Below are 14,562 nucleotides of genomic sequence, written 5' to 3'. Positions count from 1 at the left end.
AGTCCTCTTCTTGAGTTACTGTTCTAACTAAAATTTCAAGCATTATAATGGATTAACATGGAAAGAGTAGACACCTTTATCTCTTGATTTTAATAGAAATGCTCTCAATTTTTCTCTCATTTAGTATAATGTTGGAACTCCTCACTACATAGACTAGGCTAATTTTGAACTCACAAAGATCTGCTTATCTCTGCTTCCCTGGTACCAACTAGGAATAAAGGTGTGTGCCATCACACCTGGCCAATATACAAATCAGATTAAATTTTTTCTTTGAGAATTATGCACACAACCCAATTTATTTGTTACCAACTTATCTCCATCCAATCCCTATTTCTAACCTGTCCCCTCCCTACAAGTCTTTTTATTGAGGTATATATACCACTTATTCCTACTTGATAAAATTTTTATCACAAAGGAATGTTGAATTTTGTCCAAATCCCTTTCTCTATTGAGATGATTGTGTGGATTTCATCAATGAGTCTGTGTTCCATGTACTGATTTGTGTGTGTTGAGTCATCTTTAGCATTCCTGGGATGAAACACATTGCTGTGTGACGTCCTTGAGCACAATTTACAATTTTTGATTTTATTTTTTGTTGTTTTGAGACAGGGTTTCTTTGTGTAGTCTTGGCCGTCCTGGACTCACTTTGTAGACCAGGCTGGCCTCGAACTCAGTGATCCCACCTGCCTTTGCCTCCCAAGTGCTGGAATTAAAGGTGTGTACCACCGCACCCAGCTACAAGAATTATTTAAAAAAAATTAGTTATTATTATGTATACAGTGCTCTGCCTGCATGTATACCTGCAGGCCAGAAGAGGGCATCAGGTCACATTATAGATGGTTGTAAGCCACCATATGGTTTCTGGGAATTGACCTCAGGACCTCAGCAGCCAGTGCTCCTAACCTCTGAGCCATTTCTCCAGCCCAATTTACAAGACTCTTACTGAGAATTTTGTTTTGGTGTTCATTAGGAAAACTGTGGATTTCTTTTGTCTTCATGCCATGTCTATTGATGAGACTAGGACACTGAAGCTGCCCACTCTTACTGTATGTGGACAGAGCTTTTACATCCAGGAGTGCTTGTTACTTGTGAAACTGAATACAACAAAACACGGTGTACATATAATTATTATATCTTCATGAAGAACTACTCCTACCAGTAACGTGTAGTGACATTCTTTTATCTTATAAACTTTGGTTGAGGCCTCCCTTGCCAGAGTTATGCACAGCTTTGGCTTGATAGTCCAACTTCCTTCATTTGACTCCCTCTGTGCATGGCTGCCATGTCTTTCTTACAGATTACAAATAGATCTTGTTTTTCAATAGTTAAGTACTTTTAATGACAGTTTACATTTTGAATTATTGTGATATACAGACATACATGAAAGCAAGACTATTATGTACATAAAAATAGATAAATCTTAAAAATCTTAAAAATTAAAATAAGTAAGACATATCTCTTTATTAGTCTTAAAAAAATAATAAAGAGGTGTAGGGCAATGGTGGTACACACCTTCAATCCCAGCACTGGAGAGGCAGGGGCAGGAGGATCTCTGGAGTTGCGGGCCAGCTTGGTCTACAGAGTGAGTTCCAGGACAGCCAGGCCTACAACAGAAACAAACAACCAAAGCAAAAACAAAAAAGAAGGAAGGGGAGGGAGGGAGAGAAGGAGAAGAACTAAGCCTCCTAGAATCTCACACCCAACAGTCTAGAGAGGAAAAAAAAAAAGAAAGAAAGAAAGAAAGAAAGAAAATCACTTGGAACCTTGCTCCCACCAGCAAAGAGAAGACTCAAAATTACAAAATAAAAAACATGGGAGGTTTGAACAGCCAAGTTCAAGAATCCAGCTTGAATACTAGATGTTGTATTACACAGCCCACAGGCAAAGCACAGCTCTAGGACACCTCCTTCCAATATTCCTTACGCACTATAAAGACTTATGAGAAGTCTTACTTCTACTTCACGTGTGGATAAGCACTTGAAAAAGAGTAACTCTTGGGTTGGAGATGGCTTGTTTAGCATGTAAAAGCAGTTGCCTAACAACCATGACCACCAGGGCCTACGTGACAGGTCAGGTCTGACCTCTCATATGCCTGTCACTCTAGAACTGAGAGAGATGAAGGGTAACAGAGGGATCAAAGGGACTTGCTGTTTGCCAACCTAGCCAAAAAACCCATGAGCTGGAGGTTCAGAGACCCTACTTCAAAGAAATAACATAGGGAGTGATAGAGGACACTTGCTGTCACTTGTCCAATTCACACTTGCACACACGCATGCACTCACACGCATGTGCACACAAATACACACACACACAAAATAACTGCTGCATCACAAGTGTGCTTGGATCTATTTTTCCTTCACATCAGAGTTCCACGGCAGACTTATAATTTTTTAAATATAAATAAATAATAGTGGACACTTTTTAATTACATTAACTTAATGTATGTGTGAGGGGTAGGCCCTGTGAGCCTTAGCTTGTGTGTGGGCAGAGGAAAAGCTACAGGAGTCAGCTCTCTCTGCTCTGTACGATGGCGGAGATCCAGGACTGAACTCGGGTTGCCAAGCTTGGCAGGAAGAGTGCCTCTACACACCATCCCTCCCTGCCAGCCCTAGACTGGTAAGTTTTTATTACAAGGAAATTTAAGGGAACAACTTTCTATACTCTTAAAATAAATTCTAAGATAATTCTCAAAATAAACACTAAATGACTTGGGCCAGTGAAATGTTTTAGTTGCTAAAAATAAATACACTGATACGATCAAGACTTCGTCACTTTTTTCTACCTAGAGATGAATATATTCCTTTATTAACAATACCTTAGAATCACATGGGCTCAAATGGTTTAAACTTACATGTATATATTTACAGAGAGACTATAAATATAGAAAAAGACTGAATATATTAATGATTATCTGACTAGTGGATATATAGGTTTTTTCTTTTATATAGTTCTGTATATTTTTCTATAGGGAGAACATGTTAGCTTTAAAATAAAAAGTGTTTTACCCACTTATTTTGCATATATACTAGTAAGTGCTGTTCAGGGAGGAGACTTGAAAAAACTGAAGGCCGCTCGTCCTGTCCATTCAGCTAGATGCTTACAGAGCGCCCAGTGCACGAGGCACAGCGCTGTTTTAACATAAGCTTTCTTTGTGGATGGCTTCAGCTGTGAGATGGTGGGCCATGCAGTACTCAGTGCCGGTGCTCCAGCCAGAGTGCGCGCTAGGGACCTGGCAGGGCCTGAGCTCTGGCACACTAGCTTTGGGGACAGCCATGTATTTTTTTAATGCATACTGATTTCAGGAGTGTTTTCCTGCCTCTTGTGATAGTTATAACAATATTAACACTCCTAGTCATGCTTTTTGTTGTTGTTGTTTTTGTTAATGAGATTTATCCTTAGATTTCTCTTTCTCCTTTTTCTTCTGTTTTTCTTCTGCTTGTTTTTCAAAATAATCTTTAAGAAGATGATCCAGTTGAGGTTCACACTGACTTGCATGTTGCAATCCATCTTCCCTTCCTTAAAAGATAGAGAATATGAGAATTATTCTTTACTTTTCAGGAGTTTCCATGTTATTGCCCCCTCAGGCATCTCCCAAGGAACACAGGCCGCAGAAATTCCTTACAAACCACCCTGAGATTAACCACATAAAGTCAGGTTTAAAGCCGGGTGGTGGTGGCACACGCCTTTAATCCCAGCACTTGGGAGACAGAGGCAGGCGGATCGCTGTGAGTTCGAGGCCAGCCTGGTCTACAAAGTGAGTCTAGGACAGCCAAGGCTACACAGAGAGACCCTGTCTCGAAAAAAAAAAAAAAAAAAAGCAGGTTTAATTGGAAATGCTTGAAATAACGATATTTTTAATGTACCTTCACAGTGTTGGATCACACGCCCCCACAGTCGATTTTTCATCAAACAGGACAAACTTCCCACAATCAGCAAATGCCTCCTCCCTCTAGTCAGCGCGACATTCATTCGTTTTTCTGAATCAATGAACCCAACTTGTCTTGTCCTCACACAGGACAGAATAATGACTTCCTTTTCAGCGCCCTGAAAGGCATCCACCGTGGACACCTGCACAGCTTTCACATCATGGGGGCTGATGTCTACAGCACTGAGCAAATGGCCAATCTGTAGAGAAAAAACAGGCTCAACCCGGTCAATGCAACTGTTTGGAGTAAACTAATTCAGGAATGTTTTTATTCTTCCTTATGACCAAGTGCATTTAGGTAGAAAGTATCTAAAACTGAAAATTACAATATTATTATTTATGAAGCATAACAAAAAAGATTGGTCTATAGAAGGGATTTTGCTTGTACATGCTAATTTGAGCTGATAAGTAGCGAATAATGAATACTAAGAGAGAAAAGATTATAAAAATCTACTTAGCAGTGACTGGCTCTTACATACACTAATACCCAGTATCCATCCTTGATTTACTGATGAAATGTAATGCAGGAACATTTTGATAAACAGTCTCAACCCCATCTGTCCCAGACACAAAGCATACACCATGCTCTCCTCCTCTAATCTGTTTATTTGCATTTTGTCCCAACAGCTGTATACTGAATTTAATTAAATCTTGTTAGGTTTACATTGAGTTATGCAGAAAAAATCCAGGCCAGAAAACACATCAGACTCTTCTTCTGTAAGTACACAGATGACAGTCCCAGAGGCTTCAGACACCAAGTGAACCACTACAAGTGCAATATCAAATATTGTAATGTAGAGTACGATATTTAATATGTGACAAACATCACTGTATGCAACACACACACCTTGTACATCTGTGATTTGTACAGTGTTATCACCCCAATCATGGAGCCCGGGATTCCACTTGCGATCAGTGACTGGATTAGCTTGAGTGTAAAAGCTGCTTCTGCCACATTCTGAAAGCTGTTCTCTCTTTCAACCTGGAGGAAGAAACAGACCCGAAATTATCTTCCCAGAAAGGTTACGGGAAGACTGGATAAAACCATACAAACAACAACAATAAAATTAAAGCACGCAATTAAGTAGCGATTCCCATCAACACTGATGTCATTCACCTGCTCTGCTCCTGGGACATTATAGAAACACAGCGTGGGCAGCCACTCCAGGACAGGGCTCCTCTCTCTCTCTGAAATGCCATTCACCAGGTTTCCTTCATAAAACAGATCATTAGCTATGGCACTGATCACAGGGTGACAACGGTACTGGGTTCTCAACAGAATGGGTTTGTGACCCTAAGAAATTTGCATGGAAGAAAACAAAAGTTAAAACATAGCATTTCCTTTTTTTCCTAGGGAAAGAGAAATCCTATTTTAACACTTTTTAATGTTACCTCATGCTCTTACATAAATGACAATGAGAGAACAAATGACAGATAACTTTTTTCAATGAAATTATAAAGCCTGGGAATGTTGGTACACGCTTTTAATCCCAGCACTTGGGAGTCAGAGGCAGTTGGATCTCTGAGTTCGAGGCCAGCCTGGTCTACAGAGGAAAGTTCCAGGACAGCCAGAGCTACAGAGAAACTTGTCTCATATAAACAAACCCCTCTTCCCCAAAAAACATAGAGTATATCATCTCAATGTTTGTCCCCCAGCTTTATAATCTACCTGAAGTTTGGTCTAATAATTAAAGCCTTTACCATTAGGCAGGCCTAGTGTACAAGCCTGTGATCCCAGCTCTGAGGAGGCTAAGGCAAACAGCTCACAAGTGCAGGAGTAGACAAAAAGTTCAATGTCAACTCAGCGAGACACTCTCAAAATGCCAAGTGACAAGAAGGCCATGGTGGGTGCCCAATAACCATGCCCTAGGTTCAACACACCATGCCCTAGGTTCAACGCACCATGCCCTAGGTTCAACGCACCATGCCCTAGGTTCAACGCACCATGCCCTAGGTTCAACGCACCATGCCCTAGGTTCAACGCACCATGCCCTAGGTTCAACGCACCATGCCCTAGGTTCAACGCACCATGCCCTAGGTTCAACGCACCATGCTCTAGGTTCAATACACCATGCTCTAGGTTCAACACACCACGCCCTAGGTTCAATACACCATGCCCTAGGTTCAACACACCACGCCCTAGGTTCAATGCACCATGCCCTAGGTTCAATGCACCATGCCCTAGGTTCAACACACCATGCCCTAGGTTCAATGCACCATGCCCTAGGTTCAATGCACCATGCCCTAGGTTCAATGCCTGCTGCTTCTGACAGTTTGTTCACTTGCTTCCTTGGATAAAGCCACTGTTTCATTCAGAATCTTCAAAGCAGCCCCAGCTCTCACTATTGTGCCGTAGCAACCGAGTCTCACCACTCCAGTGAGCTTCTGGAGCACATTATCTGTAAAACTTTATGATGCTATCAAAACATCTTCAGTAAGTGCAAAGAACGCCAACAGCAAACTTATAACAGCAAATAGAAACTTACTGACCTCAAGAAACACAAAAACAATGAAGAAATTAAATCTCACTGCTCTATGCAGCACAGAGTTGTTGAAGGTTCTAAGTCTAAATCAGGACACGTGTAAAGCCTAGGATGATGTCCCAAGCCTAGACATACTGCAAGGACCATTACATTAATAGAAATAACTGGGATTTCAATGGTAGAGAGCTGAGTAAATTACATGTGGCCACACAACAGAGTATTCAGTGATTTCTGACAACACTGATGACTGCAAATCAAGCAATGCTAAGGGAGTGGCAGGAGTTGCGTCAGGGGACAGGAACCTAGTGCTCAGGGAACAGAAGGAAGCCTTCCCAGAATGAGACTGGAGTTGACCAGACACGGACCAGAAGGAGGGATTGGAAGTCGTTATTTAATAAGTACAAAGTTGCCACTGGGATGATTTAAAAATCAAAACAGTATAGCATTGGTGAGATGGCTCAGCTGGAAAATAGCATTTGCCATCAAGCCTAATGGCCTGAGTAGAGAAACAACTGAAAGTTGTCCTCTGACCTCCACACAATTGTAGACAGACACACAGACAGACAGACAGACAGACAGACAGACAGACAGACAGACACACACACACACACACACACACACACACACAAATAATTAACAAAACAAAAATTAAAAGAAAAGATGGTACATATATATAATAGTTTTATTCAGCTGTAAATGAAATTATGTAATTTGTATAAAATGGCTGGGACTAGAAATCAAAATGTCTGTGAAACGAGCCAGCCTCAGAAAGCTAAATATTGTACTCATTCTCTCATATATGGAACTTACATTTCAATGTATATATGTTTACACACACACACACACACACACACACACACACACACACACGACACGAAAATAGAAAGACTATCTGAAGGGAGCAGGAAGGGAGGAACAAGAAAGTAAAGGAATACACATGTCACTAAAGCAGAAGGGATAAAGTAGACCAAGAGGAGTGAAAGAAGGGCAGGGGTGAGCTTGGGAGCACAAATATAAACAACAACAACAAAATGACAGGTATGTATGCATAAAAATGTCATAATGAAAGCATTATTTTGCATGCGAACAAAAATTATGGAAAAAATTTTTAATTGAAAAAAAAAAAAAGCCCAACCTAGAACTAGATAGTGGTGCTAGCTAGGTGTAGTGGTTGCTGGTACCACAACTGTAGGAAATGCAACTTCACTGTACACCTTAAGATGAACACTCATGGATAATAGAAGGTGATGTACAAAGAGAAACACTTGTGTTTTGAAAGGAATCCTAGAACAAAGGGATACCGCTTGTCGTTAGGATGAGTAATTTCTAAAGAATTACAATCATAAACTACTTAAGAGCAAGGCTAAGGTACCATATCTTCATCCATTATCCACCCACACTGTATACAATCAATGATAACAAGGTATTTACAAGTACATGCCATTAAGCAAAGACGATCAAACAGAGTTTGTTCCAATCCATTTTCATGAGCTGCATCAGAACCCTGAATTGTAGGAGGCAGCTGTTTGGGGTCTCCAACAAGAATTAGCTTTTCACATTCAAACCTAAGGGGAAACAATTTAGCAAATTGGTCTAAGCAAAGAGAAAAGGTAGACAAATATCATTCATTACACTTTCCAGGAGGTATTCTTAGAATTCAAAGGCAGGAAATGTCCTGAGAGCTAGCAGGGCTCAGTGGTGCTAATTACCATGTTCAAGGCTATGGAATGTTACTTCAAAGAATCTTTGGGTTAGGAAGATGGCTCTGTGGTAAAAGCGCTTGAAGACCTAAGCTCCAATCCCTAGCATTCGTGTAAAAGCTGAGCACAGTGGCAAATCGGTAATGCCAGTGCTGGGAGCTTAGAGACAGGACTCTGGGGACCCACTGGCCAGGCCAGCTGAGATGGTGAGCTTTGGATTCAGTGAAAGACCCTATTTCAAAAAATAAGCTGAAGATGGCTGGAATGATGGCTCAGCAGTTAAAAGCACTGTTCTTGCAGAGGACCCACATTCAACTGCCAACACCCATAGGGCGGTGCATAACAGTTCGTAACGCCACTCTGATTCCAGGATGCACACTCTGATCAGTAACCTGGAGGTACTAACTCCGTGTATGGCTGTCATAGGGATCAATGGAGGCCACAATGTGTTTAGAGCATAGAACTGCATTACCACCCTCTGTGCTCCATCCAGGGCTTCAGTGACCCTCGACTTGGCTGTAAGTAAAGAAGTCACCCTGACTGCCCAGTACCATTTCAGTAAATGCTGAAACGTCACGCCCAGGAGCCTCCCAAGTCCCAGGCAAACCCTGCCAGGCGGTGCCCTACGGACACATCACCTAGGGACAAAGCAAAGTCTCCTGAGTCTCACTGGTGGACTCTTCCTTAAGGCATGCTTTATTTTATTTGTCATGGTGCTGGGGGTTAAAGCCAGTTATCACACATTAAACCCATTTTATCCATTGAACTATATTCCAGCCCCCAAAGATGCTTTAGGAGCACAATTTTCCAATGGCTATAACAGCTTAGATTTCACTCTAAAGTTTCTGGGGACAAACCTGCATTTTCAACTTGATTTTCAATATATTCTCTCAAAGCTAACCCATCAAATCATACAAAAGAAAGGGCAGCAGTGCTGGTAGAGTTAGTCATTAATCTGCTTGACAAATCTGGGAAGTCTATTCCTAAATTACAAGCTCACAAAATTTTGATATGTTTACTTCCTAGAGTTTCTTGCTATTACTTACAGAACTAAAGCTTAGTAACTGAATTGTTAAGAATTCTTACAATTTGTTAAAAAAAAATAAGAATTCTTACAAGTGTCTGTGGAGTCTGAACTCAGGACATGTTGAACTGACTGACTTGTGTGTCCCATCGGGAAGAAAGCCTTCCAGGTTACCTTGCAATAGGAAGGAGAGATGCTGGCTCCGTCATCTGGCTGCACTCATCCAGCACAACCACAGGGAATTTAAGGCCATTCATACATGGGAATGGGCAGGCTGCACAGGTAATGCCAACCACTCGAACCTTTATTTAAAAAAAAAAAAAAGTTTTTGAGACAAGGTCTCACTCTGTAGCCCATGCTTAGCCTCAAAAACATCCTGCCTGAACCTCCCTAAGTGTTTAGATTATAGCTGTGAGTCACCTTGCCCTGACAAACACAAATATCACTAAGGACTATTTTAAAAACCAAGAATTTAATAGAAAACTTGAAGGCTAAGTCAGAAGACAAACTAAAATGTATCTTGGTTCTTGCTAATCAGAAATCAATTGTCAGCTTATTGCTACATTTTCATTATTCCCACATATAAAGTAGATGTTACAGAACATGAGCTACTTTATTTTCTTTTTAGCTTTTTGTAGTGTTTGAGACAGGGCCTCTCTATGTAGCTTTGGTTGTACAGGACTCATTTTGTAGACCAGGCTTGGCTTTAAAATCACAGAGACGCACCAGACTCTGCCTTCCATGTGCTGGAATTAAAGGCGTCTGTCACCACACTCAACCATTTTTGTCTTTTAATTCATTGTTATACAGCAGAGAGTCAAACAGCAGAGGACATTTTATTATTGACTATAAAGCATTGTTAAGTTTATTGTAAAGTCAAGGCTTCCCAAAATCTCTGCAGAAAATGATCAATGTCTATGTGGCCCAAGAGAGCCAATGATTTTCTTCTTCCTTCAGCACTTTCCTGTTCCTCAGGCACCACTTTCATAAGACAAAGCCCCTGAGTCTCTCCACTACCCTTAGACATCTTTCAGCAAGGGACTGACACTTCCTGTGATGGCCTGGGGCCCTAGCACTCTCGATGCCTGGAAGGGCATGGGGTGCTATGTGGAGTCTTGGGTACAGACAGACCCTGAGAGACCTGGTTTCTAGGAGAGCATCAAAGACAAATTTTACCCAGAGTAAAAACTTTTTTATCTTTCTCCTAGATACTAGGACTACAACTAATTTTACTGAGTTTACCAAGAATCTATTCAAAGTTCTGCACTTTCTTCAAGCCTCTATGTAAAGGGAGAAGAAAGAATGCTGCAGGCATGGCTAATAAGATGTGTTCATCACTGTAGAACACAGTCAAAGGAATGACCCACTATGAGCAAAGCCTTGCGGAACTGTGAGAGAGGCCTCAGGAGGGCCTTTTACTTCAGGTGCATTTGTTCCCTGGACTGTTCTTGGATATGACTTCATGCCTCCTGTAATAAATATTTACATTTAATTTATAAGACATGCTTATTCTTGTTGGATATCAGAATATGGCTAGAGAACCTAATCTGGTCAGCATACCCTGACTGTGGATATGGCCTTCTGCCTTGCTTTCGTGCTTTCCCACATATAGTCCAAGCCAGGCAATTGTATTTAAACTGGTCTGTCATGAGAATGTTCTGGCAAAGGGCTGCTCTGTAAATATTTAGTCTCTGTTTTCTGATGTTTATTTACATGTTTTTCTGAATTCAAACAACCTTTCTTAACTCAGTGCTCTCTTTGTTAGACTCGTATATAAAAGCACACTGAAGTAAGGTTACCTACAGCATCAGACTCCAGTCCACTCCACTGTTTCAGGTTCTTAGATCCCAGGCTCAGCAGACAAGATCTGCAGAGGCCAACAACAGCTGACAATCATAGCCTGAAGAGTGTTTGCAGCACTGGGCAAAGTTGGTAAGGGTACACAAAGCATAAAGCTCACTGAATCCAAGATCATCCATCACCACAAATAAAGAGCATCTTAGCAGAACATAGAAACCAGGAAAGCAACTGGTACACTTCCACCTCACCTGCTTTAGCAGGACTCTGTTGGTCCCCAGTTTATGCTGCTCAATACTCTTTCTCACATAAACCCTTTCTACAGGAGTTAGATCTTCCCTCATCAATGCGTGGAGTTCTTTCAATTGTTCACTTTCATTTTCTGAGCCAGCATGCAAACTGAAATTGAATAACATAAAAAAAAATTGCTTGTTTATTTCATATACACCACGAGGAACAAATGGATTAGACTTTTGTGGTTATTTGCTTGTTTTTTGTTTTTCTAAGACAAGGTCTCACTGTCTAGTCCTGACTGTACTGGAATTAGCTATGGAGATGAGGCTGACTCTGAACTCAGAGACACACCTGCTTCTGCCTCCCAAGGGCCAGGATTAAAGGCCTACACCACCACAGCTGCTTTGGAAAACTCTAAGTTAGAATTTCGTAATTTAACTAAAAACTGAAAGTACTTCTCAAAGGCCAAATAAATTACTTTAAAAGGTAAAAAACATAAAATTGTCATACTTCTCAGAATATTCTGTAACTTTTAGGATTTAGGGGGTCTTACCTGTAGGGTAAAATTGGCTTGGCAATCTTCCTAACACTCCCAACTCTGATGAATTTTTCAAATCCAAGACTGAGAAGTCTTTAGAGAAAACAAGACAAAATAGATTCTCCTTACTTACAGAATATAAAACTAGTTTCATGACTTATTTATAATAATGTCAGCTTTTCTTTAAAGAGAGTATGCCAGTATGTAGCCCAGATTATCCTTAAACGCAATGCTCTTGTCTCAGCCTTCTGAATGCTGGACATAGAGACATGCGCAAACATGTTCAAGTATATTATCATCATCATTATCTTGTTATTATTGTATTAGGCTGTATTATAGAGTTACATGATTCCATATGAATTATATAAACTCACATAAAGTAAAAGCAATGTAGCTGAAACATTTCTCATAGAATATGTTTGAGAGATTTTTGGCCACTCCCTTTCTTGGTGCAGGAGCTCAAACCCAAGACTATGTCTGCTATATAATCACTCGACTACTAAGCTACATCCTCCCTAGCACATTCTGTAGAAAAACCTAAATATATTCATTTTATATTAAGAGGTTATATTAGCTGCTCTTCTATTGCTGTGATAAAAATATTGTGATCAACGCAACTTACAGAAAAAAAGAGTTTCTTTGGGGCTTACAGTGCCAGGGGAATACTAGCCGATGCTGGTGGAGTGGAGACAGCAGGCAGCTGGAGCAGCAGTTCAAAGTTCACATTGTAATGCACAAACAGAAGCAGAGAAAGCTTCTGAAACCTCAAAGCCCACCTCCAGTGACATACTTCCTCCAGCAAAGCTACCTCCTAATCCTCCTCAAACAGCCACCAACTGCGGACCAAGTATTCAATCTCTACAGTCATTAAGGGTTTATAAAATGCCAATATTGGGACTGACCAGAAATAAAATGCCTTAGAGACATAATGTGGAAAGCAACAGATAGTGTGTTATTATAAATATGCATACTATCCCATCTTAGAGAGGAGGACACTGAAGATAAAGGTGAGAAAACTTAGCTGAATCTACATCATTAACAAGTGGATGGGGCTGGAGAGAGAGGACAGAGGTTAAGAACATTTGCTGTTCTTCCAGAGGACCCTGGTTCAATTCCCAGCACCCACACGGTGACTCACAACCACCCCTAACTACAGTTACAAGTGTCTTCTGGCCTCTGTGGACACTGCACATGCATGAAACACAGACATAAATGCAAGCAAAACACCCATACAAACAAAAATTAAAAACAAACAAGTGGAGACAGCCAAGCCTAGAACTCAGGCTAGCCTGTCTGTCTCCAGAGGCTAAGATGTTCCTCTACAGATAATTCCTCATTCTCTAATTAGGGCTTTGTGAGAAGGAGGAATTATTCCCTTCCCTCTTGTATCTAACAGCTCTACTTCTATGCTAGGTCAGAGGTGCCCGTCAGTGACACAAACACCAGGTCCTCTAAAACACCTGTACCAACTTGGAAACAGAAACTTAAAAATAACTAAAGAAAGCTATAGCCCTTGCTTTAAACACAGTTTCCCAAGGTGATGACCCTCCTTCCCTCAGTGTTAGCACATTAATAGATTCCAATTTTAAACGTTTTGAAGGCTGACAAGACCTAGAATCAAGCTGGAGGTCAGCCTTTGGGTGTTAGCATACAGGCTGAGGTCAGCCTTTGGGTGTGAGCATATAGGCTGGAGGTCAGCCTTTGGGTGTGAGCATACAGGCTGGAGGTCAGCCTTTGGGTGTGAGCATGCAGGCTGGAGGTCAGCCTTTGGGTGTGAGCATACAGGCTGGAGGTCAGCCTTTGGGTGTGAGCATACAGGCTGGAGGTCAGCCTTTGGGTATGAGCATGCAGGCTGGAGGTCAGCCTTTGGGTGTGAGCATGCAGGCTGGAGGTCAGCCTTTGGGTGTGAGCATGCAGGCTGGAGGTCAGCCTTTGGGTGTGAGCATGCAGGCTGGAGGTCAGCCTTTGGGTGTGAGCATACAGGCGTTTCTAGGTGGGGAAGGTGAGTCCCACCCTAACTGTGGGCGGCACCGTTCCATGGGCTCCACATGAAGTGAACTACAGAAAGGCAGCAGCGCACTAGCGCCTCTCTCACTCTGCTTCCTGTGTGTGGTGGAGCAGCTGACCCATGCTTCTGCTGCATGACACCTTGTACCTTGGATCCGTGATAAAACTTTGCCTGCTCAAGCTATTTTGGTAGATAAGATGAAAAATAACCAACAGACTTCAATTTAGAGAAAGTTAGCTACTTCTCAATCTGAAATAGCTAGTGTTCATTTTTTTAATTCAAGTTTGTATTAAATTTGTAAGAATGTAGGGATAATATTCTCAGAGTGTGACACTACAGGAGACTGTGTATTATATTTATCCATGCTCTCATATTTTTCTAAAAGAATTTGTCTTATTCTAAGCATCACAATATATATTATTTGTTCCAATGTATGAGAACGTTATTTCACGCTGAGGAAATATGCTATTTATAGAGGAAGAAATAGAGGAAAGCCCAGCCTGTTTTCAGTTGAGGCATCTATCTTCCTTACAAATTCACATTTCTCAGGTCTTCTTCAAAGACTCAAGCATTAAACAGCCTTCTAAAATGGCTGTGGGTGTAGCTCAGTGACAGAACATTCATTTAGCATGCACAAATCCCCAATACTATTACTACTACTACTACTACTACTACTACTACACACACACACACACACACACACACACACACACACACACAGACACACACACGAGACAGAGAGCAACAGAGTTCCTATGTGTTTTCAGTACTCAGTATTTACGTCCCCTTTTCCTTCTAACCTCTCAGTATGTGTTTTCTAAGTCGCGTGTAAATTGTCATCTCAAACTAAGCA

General features: G+C 41.2%; 1 protein-coding gene across 5 annotated transcripts in view; it reads right to left on the bottom strand.

Moving 5' to 3' along the window:
- Positions 1 to 2,768: 2,768 nt before the first annotated feature.
- The window catches only part of ZGRF1 (zinc finger GRF-type containing 1), a 52,735-nt gene continuing 40,941 nt past the window's right edge, over positions 2,769 to 14,562 (bottom strand). For 3 of the 5 annotated variants that reach the window (XM_084755458.1, XM_084755462.1, XM_084755459.1), the window contains 8 exons: positions 11,717 to 11,794; positions 11,181 to 11,328; positions 9,307 to 9,434; positions 7,850 to 7,973; positions 5,043 to 5,219; positions 4,773 to 4,907; positions 3,864 to 4,125; positions 2,769 to 3,516 (listed from right to left, as the gene is read on the bottom strand). In XM_084755458.1, coding sequence (XP_084611584.1) covers positions 3,380 to 3,516; positions 3,864 to 4,125; positions 4,773 to 4,907; positions 5,043 to 5,219; positions 7,850 to 7,973; positions 9,307 to 9,434; positions 11,181 to 11,328; positions 11,717 to 11,794 — 1,189 coding nt within the window. In that variant the 3' untranslated portion in view covers positions 2,769 to 3,379. The remainder of the gene's footprint in view (positions 3,517 to 3,863; positions 4,126 to 4,772; positions 4,908 to 5,042; positions 5,220 to 7,849; positions 7,974 to 9,306; positions 9,435 to 11,180; positions 11,329 to 11,716; positions 11,795 to 14,562) is intronic. The other 2 variants (XM_084755460.1, XM_084755461.1) reach the window with 2 other exon arrangements.

This window comes from Acomys minous, assembly GCF_964271855.1.
Source record: "Acomys minous genome assembly, chromosome: 14".
NCBI classification, from domain to species: domain Eukaryota; kingdom Metazoa; phylum Chordata; class Mammalia; order Rodentia; family Muridae; genus Acomys; species Acomys minous.
The sequence above is the reverse complement of the archived record's forward strand: the minus strand, read 5'-3'. Positions and strand labels throughout refer to the sequence as shown.